Source organism: Papio anubis, chromosome 7, assembly GCF_008728515.1.
Source record: "Papio anubis isolate 15944 chromosome 7, Panubis1.0, whole genome shotgun sequence".
NCBI classification, from domain to species: domain Eukaryota; kingdom Metazoa; phylum Chordata; class Mammalia; order Primates; family Cercopithecidae; genus Papio; species Papio anubis.
The window spans coordinates 33,296,452-33,312,685 of record NC_044982.1 but is presented as its reverse complement, the minus strand read 5'-3'; the positions used below and the strand labels follow the sequence as shown (position 1 = coordinate 33,312,685).

Below are 16,234 nucleotides of genomic sequence, written 5' to 3'. Positions count from 1 at the left end.
CAGGTTGGTGTGGTCAATGCATATCACTCAGATAACAACCATCTATCAAAAGCTTCAGGCCAACATTCAAGAGAAGACATTTAATTTCTAGTATTAAAAATCCAATGAAGGAAAAAAACATGCAGATAAAAACTTCAGTATTCAGTTGGCATCTAACCAATGACAAGAGCAGTAGCGGCAACTAACATTTATTGTGCACTTACCACGTACCAGGCAGTGTTGTTTTTAATGTACTGTATTTACTCACTCAATTCTCGAACACTTGTACAAAGCTAATAATCGCAAAGCCCAAATTCAAACTCAAGTTGTATAGCTTAAAAGTATATGCTTTGTTTGTTTTGAGACAGGTTCTCACTCTCTCACCCAGTCAGGAGTGCAGTGATGCGATCATGGCTTACTGCGGCCTCTACCTCCTTACCTCAGCTTCCTGAGTAGCTGAGGCCACAGTTACATGCCACCATGTCTGGCTAATTTTTTCTGTTTTTTTTTGTAAAGACAGGGTCTCCCTATGTTGCACAGGCTTCAAACTCCTGGGCTCAAGTGATCCTCCTGCCTTGGCCTCCCAGAGTACTGGAATTACAAGTGTGAGCCTCTGTGCCTGACCACAAAAGCGTATGCTTTTAAAGTGTTCTAGATACTGGTCTAGGATTTTATTACAGAACCACTGAAGAACATGAGGTAGGTAAGTGACAAGACCATATCTGCAATTAGGAAGATCACTACTACAACACTGGGATAACAGTTTGGAGGAGAGACAGATTGGAAGCAAGAATAGTAGAGTTCTTATAATGGTCTAAGGGGGAAAAAAAGGTAAGGACCTGACTAAAGTAGTGGCAGTAGGAAAATGAACAAGAGGACAGAGAGGATAGATATTTAAGAAGAACAAATATGATATAGTAACTGTGGTTGACATTGTTAGTTGCCTACATGACAGGCATTCTTTCAACCAGCATCCCTGCTGGAAGAACCTACCTCCCTCTACGGTACAGGTTGAAAATACAAAGTAATTGCTTCCTTAGCTTTCCTCACAACTATGATGTGGGCATTTGATTCTAATCCTAGTCAGTGGGAATTAGTGGGAAGTCTCTGTGTGTATGTATGTAAGGGGCTGCCTTATCCTAATATAAAAAACATTTGCTCCTTTATTCTGTCATTAGATACTAATGAATGAAGGTACATACTCTTTAATTGGGTTGCTGGTTTCTGTTTGTTAATATTTTATCAAGAGCTTTGTGTTGATATCTATAAATTAATTTAGACTGTAGTCTCCTTTTTGGATGCTATCAAGTTTTTAAATACTACATATGTAAAAAGAATTTATAGGCTTATAAAAGAAACTTATAAAGCTTTAGGAAACAGATAAAGCATCAGTTTTGTCTTTTTAGTAAAGCTTTTAATAGTATTTAAAATGATCTTAAAATGAAATGATCTGGGCCTAGAGCCTATGTTAAGGGTTGGGGGTTGCCTATGTTGGGAATAGAAGATAAGGTACCTCTTTAATATCTTATGATATTTCTTCTACATGAACTATTCTATCTGTATTTTCAATTTGTTTTAGAGTCAGTTTTTGTCATTTATATAACCTAAGAGTATTACCAACTTTATCCATGTTTTCAAATTTATATAATAAAAATTTAAAATTTCAGCCTGTGATTATTTTCCCACTTTATTTTTTATTTGGTGCATCTTTGCTTTTATCTTGATAAATTATATTCAGCTACTTCTAATTTGGCATAATACTTTGCACCAAAATCTTCTGAAATCACAGGTTATTACATGTTACATGGTAGGTCAGCCACTGGATTAGGAACTTGTCTCTGAGAAATACTGAAATAATAAGAGCTCTACTTTCTGTGCTATGGCCACACACAAAATAAGAAATGCTTGTTATTAAAATACTAAAAATACTATCTGTTGTAACTTCTAGCACAATGGCAGTCCTTATCTCAGAAAGGTATGGTCTCCAAAACCATTTGGCAAATCATTTAATACAGCAAAATGGTTTAAGCGGTAAACACATGCATTTCTAGCATCCATATGCTCAATTCTCCATCTGTTCTATCCCATTTATACATGTTGGCACAATTCCTAGTAACAAATGAATAAGTACTTTATATCCCTAAACCAAAGGGATGAGAAAGCCCTTCCACCTCATTTAACAGTGAGTTAAAATAATGAGACCAAATAACCTAACAAATGAGTATGAATTCTACATTCAGCCCCTTAATCTCTACCTCTCCAAATCCGAAAAATGACCTCCAGAATTTACCCAATAGAAAATCCACTTCAGCATGCCATATGTTCTGCATAATCTGGTAAGATTTTAATTACAAGTTAAAGGATTAGTTAGGATTCTGCCAATTTATTTACAACCAAAAATAATACCAGCATTAAAAAATATGTTAGTAGACAATTACAGGCAGATTCTTAGTATATTACTTTAATTGATGAAGCATACTGTTTAAATCCAGCAATCCCATTACTGGGTATATACCTGAGGGAATACAAATTGTTCTACCAAAAATACACATGCACTTTTATGTTCATCACAGCACTATTCACAATAGCAAAGATACGGAATCAACGTAGATGCCCATCAGTGGTGGACTGGATAAAGAAAATGCAGTATGTATATACCATGGAATACAATGAAGTCATTAAAAACCTGAAATCATGTCTTTTGCAGCAACATGGATGCAGCTGGAGGTCATTATCCTAGCGAATTAATGCAGGAACAGAAAACCAAATACCGCATGTTCTCACTTATAAGCGGGAGCTAAACAGTGAATACACATGGATACAAAGATGGGGAACAACAGACTCCAGAGCCTACTTGAGCCGGGAGGGTGATGGTCGAAAAACTACCTATCAGGTACGATGCTCACTACCTGGGTGATGAAAGCATTTAGACACCAAACCCCAGTGACATGCAATTTACCTGTGTAACAAATCTGCACCTGTATTCCTGAACCTAAAAAGATTTTTAAAAATCAATAGTTCTTGAAATTTTTGGTCTCAGGACTTAATTACATTGAGGATCCCAAGGAGTTTTTTGTTTATGTCAGTTATAGCTACTAATAATTACTGTAGTAGAAATTAAAAATAAGAACATTTGGCCGGGCACAGTGGCTGAAGCCTGTAATTCCAGCACTTTGGGAGGCCGAGGTGGGTGGATCATCTGAGGTCAGGAGTTCGAGACCAGCCTGGCCAACATGGTAAAACCTCATCTCTCCTAAAAATACAAGAAGTATCCAGGCGTGGTGGCAGGTGCCTGTAATCCCAGCTACTCAGGAGCCTGAGGCAAGAGAATCACTTGAACCCGGGAGGCAGAGGTTGCACTGAGAGGAGATAGCACCAGTGAACTCCAGCCTGGCGGACAACAGTGAGACTTCGTCTCAAAAAAAAAATTTTTTTTAAAGATATTTAATTCATTTTAAAATAATTAACTCCATTGTGTGGTAAGTTGAATAACATATTTCTAATAAAAAATAACGATATTTTCCAAAACAAAGAAATTTAGTGAGAAGAGTGGCATGTTGTGATTTAATACTCGCCTTACAACTCTTGAAAAAGTCCTGGGATCTGCCGGGCGCGGTGGCTCAAGCCTGTAATCCCAGCACTTTGGGAGGCCGAGACGGGGCGGATCACGAGGTCAGGAGATTGAGACCATCCTGGTTAACACGGTGAAACCCCATCTCTACTAAAAAACACAAAAAACTAGCCGGGCGAGGTGGCAGGCGCCTGTAGTCCCAGCTACTCGGGAGGCTGAGGCAGGAGAATGGCGTAAACCCGGGAGGCGGAGCTTGCAGTGAGCTGAGATTCGGCCACTGTACTCCAGCCTGGGCGACAGAGTGAGACTCTGTCTCAAAAAAAAAAAAAAAAAGAAAAAGTCCTGGGATCTCACTTTGAGAGGCACTAGATTAAGTTTCCTATGGGTAATATTTCATTTGTTACATTAAAACTCCTCCTCCATTAAAAAAATTATCTCTGTAGGCCAGGTGCAGTGGCTTACGCCTGTAACCCAAGCACTTTGGGAGGCTAAGGCGGGCGGATCACCTGAGGTTGGGAGTTCAAGACCAGCCTGACCAACATGGAGAAACTCTGTCTCCACTAAAAATATAAAATTAGCTGGGTGTGGTGACACATGTCTGTCATCCCAGCTACTCAGGAGGCTGAGGCAGGAGAATTGCTTGAACCCGGGAGGCAGAGGTTGCAGTGAGCCAAGACTGTACCATTGCACTCCAGCCTGGGCAACAAAACTGTCCCCCCCCCAAAAAAAAAAAATTCTCTCTGTTATACCAGCAGATAGAATTGCAAGACAAGCTCTGAAACCTACTTTAATTAATCATTACTGTTACCAATTATACTTATATAGATACTAATATATTTAAATATACACAGTGAAGATCAAACCAGCTGCAGTTGCACTTTATTATTGTCTACTAATGGTTCACATTCCTTCAAGCTTCTCTCTCCTATTCTCTAGCTATTCCATTGTCCTCAAAATCCAATTCCTCAACTTTTCTACTCACTCTCCTATATCTGTCTTCACTTCCTATTTCCTTGAGAAAATAAGTCTTCAGAATAAAATTCCATCAATCTCAAGCCACCAATACCACAAACTGAGGTGAACTTCCAGCCTATTTTCTACCTGCACCTGTTAAAATAGAAGCAGCATTCTTCCTTCATTCTAAAACTAATCCATTCTCTACATGCTTCTTTGTAAAAAGCATTTAATTATGCTCAAGTAGTTCCCATCTTAAAAACAAAACAGAAAAGGAAATCACAGGTGATTTATTAACTTTGCTTTTCATATTTTAGAGACAGGGTCTTGCTTTGCCATCAAGGCTGGGGTGCAGTGGCGTGATCACTGCAGCCTTTACCTTCCGGACTCAAGTGATCCTCCCACTTCAGCCTCCCAAGTAGCTGAGACTTATTCACTTTAAATGAGTACATTTCATGGTATGTAAATTATCTCTAATAAATCTGGCTTTAACCCCCCACACTTACATGTTCCTTAACCTCACATTATCTTTGCTACTACTCTGCCTTTTGAAGATAAACTTTTATTCAAAAAATTTTAACAGCTTTACTGAAATATAATTTATATAAGAAACTGTACATATTTAAACCCTACAATTTGCTGAGTTTTTCAAATATGTATATACCTGAGAAACCCATCACCACAATCAAACACAGACATAGCCACCACCACCAAAAGTTTCCTTATGCCCCACGTAATTCTTCCCTTCCACCCCTCCCCCATCCTTATAAACGTTTTCAGATAAGCTTGAATTACATTTGTTGTCTAGATGTGTTATCTTCTTCCTTATTTTGCATCCATTCACTCCTCAATCTGGATTCAATACTCAGGACTGCACTGTAAGTGCTGTCATTATCATCAAAGTCACCACGACTTTCAACTTTTTAATCTAATGAGGTTTCATTTCTCACTTGATCTCTTTATAACATTTGACCACTTTCTCCTATGTTGAAACCTTGGTTTCTAAGACCATACTCTCCAGGTTTCCCTTCGATCTCTTTGGCTATTCATTCTTACTCTCCTTTGAACAAGCGTATTTCACTGCCTGTCCCCTCTATGTTGGTATTCATTCCTCAAGGGTTTGTTCTAGGCCATCTTCTCACTTTCCCTAGGTAATCTCACCCACCTACAACTTTATGTACAGTCAGTCTGTATCATTCAAGGATTTGTCATCTATAAATTTACCTACTCACTAAAATATATTTGTAACCCCCAAATAAAAACTCATGGTGTTTTCTTGGTCAGTGAGGATCTGCATGTGCATGTCCTGTAGGAACTTCAAAAGCAACTCATTTTCTGTACTCTCAAATTTGTTCTTCTTTAGTGAGTGCCCCCAACACCCTACTAGTTGCCTCCATGGACAACATTGTATTCCAAGCTCACTGGTGTCTAAGGCAAGGCAGAATGAAGCATCTTTTGCCCTGCTATATCTGACTGAGGAAATGCATTTACCTCGAGGATATGGAAAAAACATTCCAAATTCTGATTCTCCTATTGTACTCTGGGAGTCAGCTGTATATAAATGTATGAATTGGGAAGGGAAGGAGTGACATAGGAAACGAAGAGAAGGGATGACACAACATAGTAGAGACACTGAATGTCCTATAGAAAGGATTTCAAAAAGCCATTTGGAAAGGACGAAACAAAACACACTGTAAATAAGCTGCCCTGCCTGCACAGTCTCTAAAGCAGAGGTCCCCAACACTGGGGGCCTTAGCCCAATACTGGTCAGTGACCTGTTAGGAACTGGGTCACACAGCAGGAGGTGAGCGGAGGGTGAGCAAGCACTACTGCCTGAGCTCCACCTCCTATCACATCAGTGGCAGCATTAGATTCTCATAGGAGCACAAACTCTATTGTGAACTACCCACGTGAGGGATTGAGGTTGTGCGCTCCTTATAAGAATCTAATGCCTGAAGTGGAACAGTTTCATCTCAAAACCACCTGCTCCAGCCCCCTAACCCCAATCCACGAAAAAATTATCTTCCACGAAATCAGTCTCTGATGCCAAAAAGGCTGGGGACCACTGCTCTAAAGCATATCCCATCTAGCTGATTTTATGACAAGTGAGAATTACACTGAAAGTTATCAAAACTTATTCATCTCACACAACATACTTAAAAGCTATAGATTTCACAGCTGATTAGAAGTGCTTCAATTAACTTTACTTCAATTATTTCAACACTGTATACAAACCTCTCAGAATCTGTGAATGAAGTGTTAAAAAAAATATTATAAATAGGATATATGCTCACAAGAAATGTCACTAGTTCCAAAGGACATAGACTGAAAAGTAAAATATCTCCAATCCTCCATATTCATTCTGCAGTTATTTGTGTCTTCTTAATATTTCTTAAACGCAATATTCATATTTTTCTTTTAACTAAGAACAAAATCATACTACATAAATAGTTCTGCAGCTTGCCCTTATCACTTAATAATAAATACACTGAAACCAGGCACACTGGCTCATGCTTATAACCCAGCACTTTGGGAGGCCAAGATGGGCAGATCACCTGAGGTCAGGCTGAGGTCAGGAGTTCAAGACCAGCCTGGCCAACATGGAGAAATGCCGACTCTACTAAAAATACAAAAATTAGGCTGGGCGTAGTGGCTCATACCTGTAATCCCAGCACTTTGGGAGGCCAAGGTGGGCAGATCACCTGAGGTCAGGAGTTCATGACCAGCCTGGCCAACATAGTGAAATCCCATCTCTACTAAAAATACAAAATTAGCCGGGCATAGTGGCAGGCGCCTGTAATCCCAGCTACTTAGGAGGCTGAGGCAGGAGAATCGCTTGAACCTGGGAGGCAGAGGTTTCAGTGGGCTGAGATCGTGCCATTGCACTCCAGGGCCAACAAGAGCAAAACTGCATCTCAAACAAACAAACAAACAAACAAAAAAACTAGCCAGGCATGGTGGCAGGCGCCTGTAATCCCAGCTACTTGAGAGGCTGAGGCATGAGAATCACTTGAACCCAGAAGCAGTGAGGCGTGGTTGCACTACTGCACTCCAGCCTGGGGGACAGAGAGAGACTCTGTCTCATACGCATACCTACATAAACACACTGAAGTCAGTGTTTCCTATGTCAACGATCATTGTCTCTGCTCAGGGCAATAAGAAACTAGGTGTCTTTTTTTTTTTTTGAGATGGAGTCTTGCTCTGTCACCCAGGCTGAAGTGCAGTGGCGTGATCTCGGCTCACTTCAACCTCTGCCTCCCGGGTTCAAGCAATTCCTTCTCAGCTCAGTGTCTCCTACAGCTAGTACATTTTAGTAAATATCATTCCTGATGCTACCAGGCTGGTCTCCAGCTCCTTACCCTCCCGATGATCCACCTGCCTCAGCTCCCAAAGTGCTCAGCCTCTTTCCATTCTTGCAGCCTGTTGTCAGTCTGCGGCTCTGTCACCCAGGCTGGAGTGCAGTGGCCAGATCTCATTTCCACTAAGCTCCGCCCCTCCCGGGTTCATGCCATTCTCCTGCCTCAGCCTCCCGAGTAGCTGGGACTACAGGCGCCCGCCACCTCGCCCAGCTAGTTTTTTTGTATTTTTTAGTAGAGACGGGGTTTCACTGTGTTAGCCAGGATGGTCTCGATCTCCTGACCTCATGATCAGCCCGTCTCAGCCTCCCAAAGTGCTGGGATTACAGGCTTGAGCCACTGCGCCCGGCCCTGTGTCATTTTTAATACTACTCTTTTTCATTCCTTAGATTCAGTTCATCTCCAATTTCTATTACCTTTACCTCCTTTTTTTTTTTTTTTTTTTTTTTTTTGAGACAGGCTGTCGCTGTTTCCTAGGCTGGAGTGTAGTGGTGCAATCATGGCTCACTGGGCTCAAGTGATCTTCCCACCTCAGCCTCCTGTGTAACTCAGACAACAGGTGTGTACCACCACATCTAGCTTTTTTTATTTTTTATTTTTTTGTAGAGATGGGGTCTCCCCGTGTTGCCCAGGCTGGTCTTGAACTCTTGGGCTCAAGCAACCCTCCCACCTTGGCCTCCCAAAGTGTTGGGATTACAGGTGTGAGCCGCCATGCACAGCCTCCCTTTACCTCTTAATTATCTATCAATTTATTTCATTTCTCTTCATCTTCACAGTCACCACCCTAGTCTAACCTACTATTATCTCTCCTTTGAATTATTGTGATAATAGTTTGCTAGGCTCCTTGTATCTAGCATGGGCTACTTCTAAACTACACTGTAGCCAAAGTCATTTTTTCAAAGTGCTTTTCTGGTTTGGAGTTGGCTGAGAATTGAAAAATTACCAGTTGAATACAATGTCCACTATTTGGGTGACAGATACACTCACTAAAAGCCCAGACTTTACCACTATGCAATATATGCATGTAAGGAATCTGTACTTATACCTCCTAAATCTATAAATACACACATTTTAAAAATAAATAAGATGGCCGGGCACAGTGGCTCATGCCTGCAATCCCAGGACTTTGGGAGACTGAGGCAGGCGGATCACAAGGTCAAGAGATCAAGACCATCCTGGCCAACATGGTGAAACCCCGTCTCTACTAAAAATACAAAAATTAGCTGGGCATGGGGGCACACGCTTATAGTCCTAGCTACTTGGGAGGCTAAGGAAGGAGCATCATTTGAACCCTAGAGGTGGAGGTTGCAGTGACCAGAGGTTGCAGTGAGCCGAGATCACGCCACTGCGCTCCAGCCTGGCAACAGAGCGAGACTCCATCTCATAAATAAATTAATTAATTAAATTAAATAAGTAAGATACTTAACATATACACAAAATGCTTTTCTGATACCACATTCTTGCTTTAAAAAAACCATTTACAGAGTTTGGGAAGATGAAAAAGTTCTGGAGATGACTGGTGGTGATAACTGCACACCAAAATGAATATACTTAATACCGCTGAACTGTACACTTAAAAATGCTTACAGGGGGCCAGACACAGTGGCTCATGCCTGTAATCCCAGCACTTTGGGAGGCTGAGACGGGCGGATCACGAGGTCAGGAGATCGAGACCATCCTGGCTAACACGGTGAAACCCCGTCTCTACTAAAAATACAAAAAATTAGCCGGGTGTGGTGGCGGGCGCCTGTAGTCCCAGCTACTCGGGAGGCTGAGGCAGGAGAATGGCTTGAAGCTGGGAGGTGGAGCTTGCAGTGAGCTGAGATGGCACCACTGCACTCCAGCCTGGGCAATAGAGTGAGACTCCGTCTCAAAAAATAAAATAAAATAAAAATGCTTACAAGGATTAATTTTATGTTATATGTACTTTACCTTAATAAATAATGAAAAGAACACACCATTCAATGGCTTCCCATGTCCAAAATCCTTAGCATGGCCTACAAAGCCCTGCCCTGCTTTCCTACAGGGTCATCTCATACAATTTTCTGCGTTACAGTTTTCCTTTATCATTCTTTCCTCTTGTCACCCAGTGCCTACTTACACATGCTTTCCATAATTTTCTAATGCTCTATTCACCTTTTCATCTAATTAATTCCCACTCAATCTTCAAATATCGGGTCAAACTTTACTTTCACAGGGAAGCCTTACTCTGATCCTATAGTCTAGGATCAAGTTTTTTTCCTTACATGTTCTTACAGAACCAGATTTCCTTTCTTAAAAGTATTTACCTCAGGTTATAATAATATACTGTTTTTTTGGTTTGGTTTTTTTTTTTTTTTTAAGACAGAGTCTCTCTCTGTCACCCAGGCTGGAGTGCAGTGGCACAATCTCGGCTCACTGCAAACTTCGCCTCCCTGGTTCACACAATTCTCCTGCCTCAGCCTCCTGAGTAGCTGGGATTACAGGCACCTACCACCACGACCGGCTAATTTTTTTTTTTTTGTATTTTTAGTAGAGATGGGGTTTCACCGTGTTAGCCAGGATGGTCTTGATATCCTGACCTCATGATCCGCCCGCCCTGGCCTCCCAAAGTACTGGGATTACAGGCATGAGCCACTGTGCCCGCCCTGTAATAATATATTATAATGCAAATATCTAATTAAAGTCTGTTTCCCTCACAAGAAGACTGTGAACTCCACAAGAAAAAAAACTATGTCTTTTTTGCTTACCACCTAGCATATGCCTGGCATATGACAGATGTTCAAAAAATATTTATTAAATACATAATATAGATCTACCTTACTTTAAAAAAATGATAACTGCAAAGAATTCAACTTAATGGATGTCACAGTTTCTTTTTTTTTTTTTTTTTTTGAGACGGAGTCTCGCTCTTGTTGCCCAGGCTGGAGTGCAGTGGCGCAATCTTGGCTCACTGCGACCTCCACCTCCTGGGTTCAAGAGATTCTCCTGCCTCAGCTTCCCTAGTAGCTGGGAGTACAGGCAAGCACTACCATCCCCAGCTAATTTTTTTGTATTTTTAGTAGAGAAGGGATTTCTCCATGTTGGTCAGGGTGGTCTCAAACTCCCGACCTCAGGTGATCCACCCGCCTCGGCACCCCAAAGTGCTGGGATTACAGGTGTGAGCCACTGCGCCAGGCCTGTCACACTTTCTTTAACCAAATCCGGAATGATGGGAATTTAAGTTGTTTCCATATTTTTGATATTACAAATCTTATGATGACTGACCACTTATGCCACTATATCTATAAATGTACTTAAATGCAATTCTTAAATGTAAAATTGCTGGTGAAATGAAAAGTGCATTTAAAATCTTAATAAAGGCCAGGCATGGTGGCTCAGGCCTGTAATCCCAGCACTTTGGGAGGCTGAGGCGGGTAGATCACCTGAGGTCAGGAGTTTGAGATCAGCCTGGCCAATACGGCAAAACCCTGTCTCTACTAAAAATACAAAAATTAGCCAGGCATGGTGGCACATGCCTGTAATCCCAGCTACTCAGGAGGCTGAGGTAGGAGAATCGTTTGAATCCAGGAGGCAGAGGTTGTAGTGAGCTAAGATCTTGTCACTGCACTCCAGCCTTTGCAACAGAGCAAGACTCCATCTCAAAATAAAAAATAAATAAAATAAATAAAATCTTAATAGATATTTCCAAATTGCCTCCCTAAGAGGCTGTAATTTATACTCCAAGCAACCAATGTGCCTCTTTCTACATACGTAATATTCAACTTAAATAGCCAAAGTAAGCCAATTGTATGGTGGGGGAGATAATACAGAAAAAAAAAAGTATTCATTTTTATGTAAGTAGGATTTTTCTCATAATTTAATGTCATATTAAACATTTAAAATTAAAATATTTATTATTTCTATTAAAAATTTCAGCAAATGAGTTAAGTAAACAAAGTTAAGTGATTAGGAAAACTCCTAGTTATTAAAAGATGGTGGAAAAATTAGTGTATTTAAAAAGCCATGCATTTCTCTAACCTGTATATTTAAGATCACTTTTCCTGTCATATGGAAGATTTTTTTTTTTCCTTTCTGAAGCTTTAGCCCATATTTAAGTCAGTGGTACTGAGGCAGTAAAAAGGAGGAAGAAAATCATAAGAATATTTACACTTATAAGACTACATAGGCCGAGTGTGGTGGCTCATGTCTGTAATCCCAGCACTCTGGGAGGCTGAAGCAGGCAGATCACTTGAGGTCAGGAGTTCAAGACCAGCCTGGTCAATGTGGTGAAACCCTGTCTCTACTAAAAATACAAAAAAATTAGCTGGGCGTGGTGGTGCATACCTGTAGTCCCAGATACTCAGGAGGCTGAGACAGGAGAATTGCTTGAACCCAGGAGGAGGAGCTTACAGTGAGCCGAGATGGTGCCACTGCACTCCAGCCTGGGCGACATGGCAAGATCCCATCTCAAAAAAAAAAGAATATATAGGAAATAGGCTGGGTGCAGTGGCTCATGTCTGTAATCCCAGCACTTTGCACTTTGGTAGCCGAGGCGGGAGGATCGCCTGAAGTCAGGGGTTCGAGGCCAGCCTGGCCAACATGGTGAAACCCTGTCTCTACTAAAAATCCAAAAATTAGCTGGGTGTGGTGGAGCACCCCTGTAGTCCCAGCTACTCAGGAGGCATAGGCAGGAGAATCGTTTGAACCCAGGAGGTGGAGGTTGCAGTGAGTCGAGATCATGCCACTGCACTCCAGCCTGTGCTATGGAGAGAGATTGTCTCAAAAAAAAAAAAAAAAAAGGAGGAATATTTAGTAAATAGACAAAAAATTAACATTTCATATCAAACTACAATTTTTCCTTTAAGATATTAACATTTGGTCTAATTCTATTTTTTTGCCCCCACATTTAATACATCTCACACTGTGATTACATAATATATTGCTTCTTTTTATTAAATAGCAAATAACATATACATTTCTTTCATTTCACTAAAATATGACCTGTCTCGGGCAATACAAAGAAAAGCACCTGTATATCACTGCCTTCTCAGTATCTTCACTATGTTCTTAACCTCTGTGAGTCTCTACTTTCTGATCTTACAACTGAAGGCATTAGTTTAAATGACCCCTGTACCATTAAAAGTTAGAAGATTAAAGGGAAAACTCCCTTTTATTTAACTCTTCTCATTTAAGGATTTCTAAAATACGCAAGACTTGTATTTAAGACAGCTGACTTACACTCCCTCAGTTTCACCAGTTAGTAAGCATATTCCACTGAAAATTTGAGTCCTGATAATTTAGGATCTTTAGGTATTTCAGGATTAGTATTCTTATCAGAATATTTGTACTGACTCCACATTATATAGCAGAAATTCATATTTAAATATAAAAAGAAAACTCCCTAATTAAAATCTATCTTGTTTTCTCTCTCATTATTTTCCTTTTTCTTTTTCTTTTTTTTTTTTTTTGAGACGGAGTCTTGCTCTGTCCCCCAGGCTGGAGTGCAGTGGCCGGATGTCGGCTCACTGCAAGCTCCCCTTCCCAGGTTCACGCCATTCTCCTGCCTCAGCCTCCCAAGTAGCTGGGACTACAGGCGCCCGCCACCTCGCCCGGCTAATTTTTTGCATTTTTTAGTAGAGACGGGGTTTCACCGTGTTACCCAGGATGGTCTCAATCTCCTGACCTCATGATCCACCTGTCTCAGCCTCCCAAAGTGCTGGGATTACAGGCTTGAGCCACTGTGCCCGGCCTATTTTCCTTTCTTTCTCATTTAATTCTATCACTGAAGCAGACTGTGAAGGGATTTGATTTTTGGAGGGTTCTCTTAATTGTCCTTATTAATGAGATTTCACATACACTAGATTGTCAGTTATTTTCCACATACAGACTTATAGAAACATCAGCTCTTACCTTAACTGGGAAGCTACATTTTCCAGTACGAACGCCTTCTTCATCTGTCTGCCACTGATGTGGACGACTGGCCTCTGGAACATAAACATCCTTCTTTCTCCTAAAACTTTGCCGTAGTTTGTTCATTTTAATTTTTACAGCCTGAAGACAGAGGAAAAAAAAATATTTAAAAGAAATATTACCTTCTTACATATTTAAACTTTGGATTACCACATTAACCAAAAATCTAATTTCCAAAATTAAAGGTTTTGGCTTTTATCTAAGCAATATATAATTATTATGTAACCACAGTGTAAAGGGAAAATGAATGATTAGAACAATTCCTCTTAGAGTAACACTAAGTTCAAACAAACAAATCATTTTACGTTTTGAAAAGACAACTACAATACTGGTCCTTGTAAGAACAACAATAACTTCTAGTAGGATTTGAAGACATATTATCCTCAGAATTTTCAAGAACTTTAGTTATAACAAACCAATGAGAAATTCTCCCTACCCATCTACCTCTCAGATCCATTCCAACACCTGAAAATGGAAATTTGTACATGTGGGCCAAATTATAGACTGCTAACAGTTTCTAAAAACCTGTATACTTATTAAGAAAAAAAATCATTCTGAAACACTAAAATTTAGGAAACTTTTGGCCTCATTATTAGCATATGAGCAAAGCAGGGATTACAATCACATTTTTATAAAAGATGTCATGAAGAATAAAATATAGTTTTCTTTAAACACACTTAAAGCCAGGCGCAATGGCTCATGCCTGTAATCCCAACACTTTGGGAGGCTGAGGTGGGCAGATCACTTGAGGTCAGGAGTTCAAGACCAGCCTGGCCAACATGGCAAAACCCCGTCTCTACTAAAACTACAAAAATTAGCCAGGTGTGGTGGCGCACACCTGTAATCCCAGGTACTCAGGAGGCTGAGGCAGGAGAATCACTTGAACTCAGGAGGTGGAAGTTGCAGTGAGCCGAGATCACGCAGCCTAGGTGACAGAGTGAGACTGTGTCTCAAAAATAAGTAAATAAATAAATAAGCACACTTAAAAAAAAAAATCTGCTACTAGGACTAAATCTAGAGAAAAAACATTTTTTTTTTCAGACAGTCTCACTCTGTCACTAAGGCTAGAGTGTAGTGGCGTGATCACAGCTCATTGCAACCTATATCTCTCTGGCTCAAGCAATCCTCCCACCTCAGTCTCCCAAGTACTGGGGCTACAGACACATGTGCCACCACACCTGGCCTTTTTTTTTTTTAAAGTAGAGATGAGGTCTCGCTATGTTGCTCAGGCTGGTCTGAAACTTCTGAGTGAAAGCAATCCTCCTGCCTTGGCCTCTCTAAGTGCTGGAATTATAGGCGTGAGCCACCACACATGGCCAGAAGAATTTCTTGCAAGCAGTATGATGTCAGAATGCCTTTCCATATCGATAATCATCATAGCAACATAAAAAAAAAAAAAAAGACAAAGGTACAAGTTTCATTATCAACTTTGTAACTAAAAGGTGTTGGCCAGGTGTGGTGGCTTGCCCCTGTAATCCCAGCACTTTGGGAGGCCGAGGCAGGTGGATCACTTGAGGTCAGGAGTTGGAGACCAGCCTGGTTAACATGGCGAAACCCCATCTCTACTAAAAATACAAAAAGTAGTCAGGCATGCTGGTGCACGTCTGTAATCCCAGTTACTTGGGAGGCTGACAGGAGAATCGCTTGAACCTGGAAGGCGGAGGTTGCAGTGAGCTGAGATCGCGCCACTGCACTCCAGCCTGGGTGACAGAGCAAGACTCCGTCTCAAAAAAAAAAAAAAGTGTTATAGTCAGTTCTTTATTGTGTTACTGGAAGAGTTACCTCTTGAATGCTGTCAAAGGTACAGTAGAAATCACAAAACTACAGAGAAAGGAGACCTAACTGAGAAGAAATTATAGAACATTCAAAAAAACAACAAACATAATAAGTACCCCCTTGCAGAGTAAAATCTCAAAATCTTAAACTAATACCTCCAATTTTCTGTTAAGAAGCATAAGAAGCATGTCTCACTCTTTCCATGAAGGATGCAAACACCTCAACTAGCCTAAAAGTGATCTTAACTCAAGAAAATGATGTGACAAAGCTATAAAAAGCTGTCCTTTCTGTCAGGAGTGTTAAATAGCAATGGATTGAACATCAATTCCCACAAGTCACCAATAAAGACTTGGAAATCAAAGTTTCATTCTGAGGAAAGTCATTTTGTATTTTAAAATCCATAATGCCACAGCAGAACTATCACCAAACTAGCTACTTTGCACAAACAAGCCAATCTTACCATATAGCTTTAAAGGTAAAAATTCTGACAGAGGACTGGCAATGTAAAAACCTCTGGATTTCTAAAAATGAATTTAAGCAGATCACTTATTCCTAAACTACCTAAATGAAGGCCTACCTTACTGTACAAGACTTCCAAAAAGAATTCCATAACCTTCCTTGAAAATATATCCTGTTGCCAGGCACGGTGGCTCATGCCTATAATCCC

At 40.5% G+C, this 16,234-nt stretch overlaps 1 protein-coding gene across 18 annotated transcripts in view; it reads right to left on the bottom strand.

Moving 5' to 3' along the window:
• The window catches only part of NUMB (NUMB endocytic adaptor protein), a 199,167-nt gene that overhangs the window by 69,066 nt on the left and 113,867 nt on the right, over positions 1-16,234 (bottom strand). For all 18 annotated transcript variants that reach the window (XM_031668005.1, XM_021941363.2, XM_017961342.3 and 15 more), the window contains one exon: positions 13,732-13,872. In XM_031668005.1, coding sequence (XP_031523865.1) covers positions 13,732-13,857 — 126 coding nt within the window. In that variant the 5' untranslated portion in view covers positions 13,858-13,872. The remainder of the gene's footprint in view (positions 1-13,731; positions 13,873-16,234) is intronic.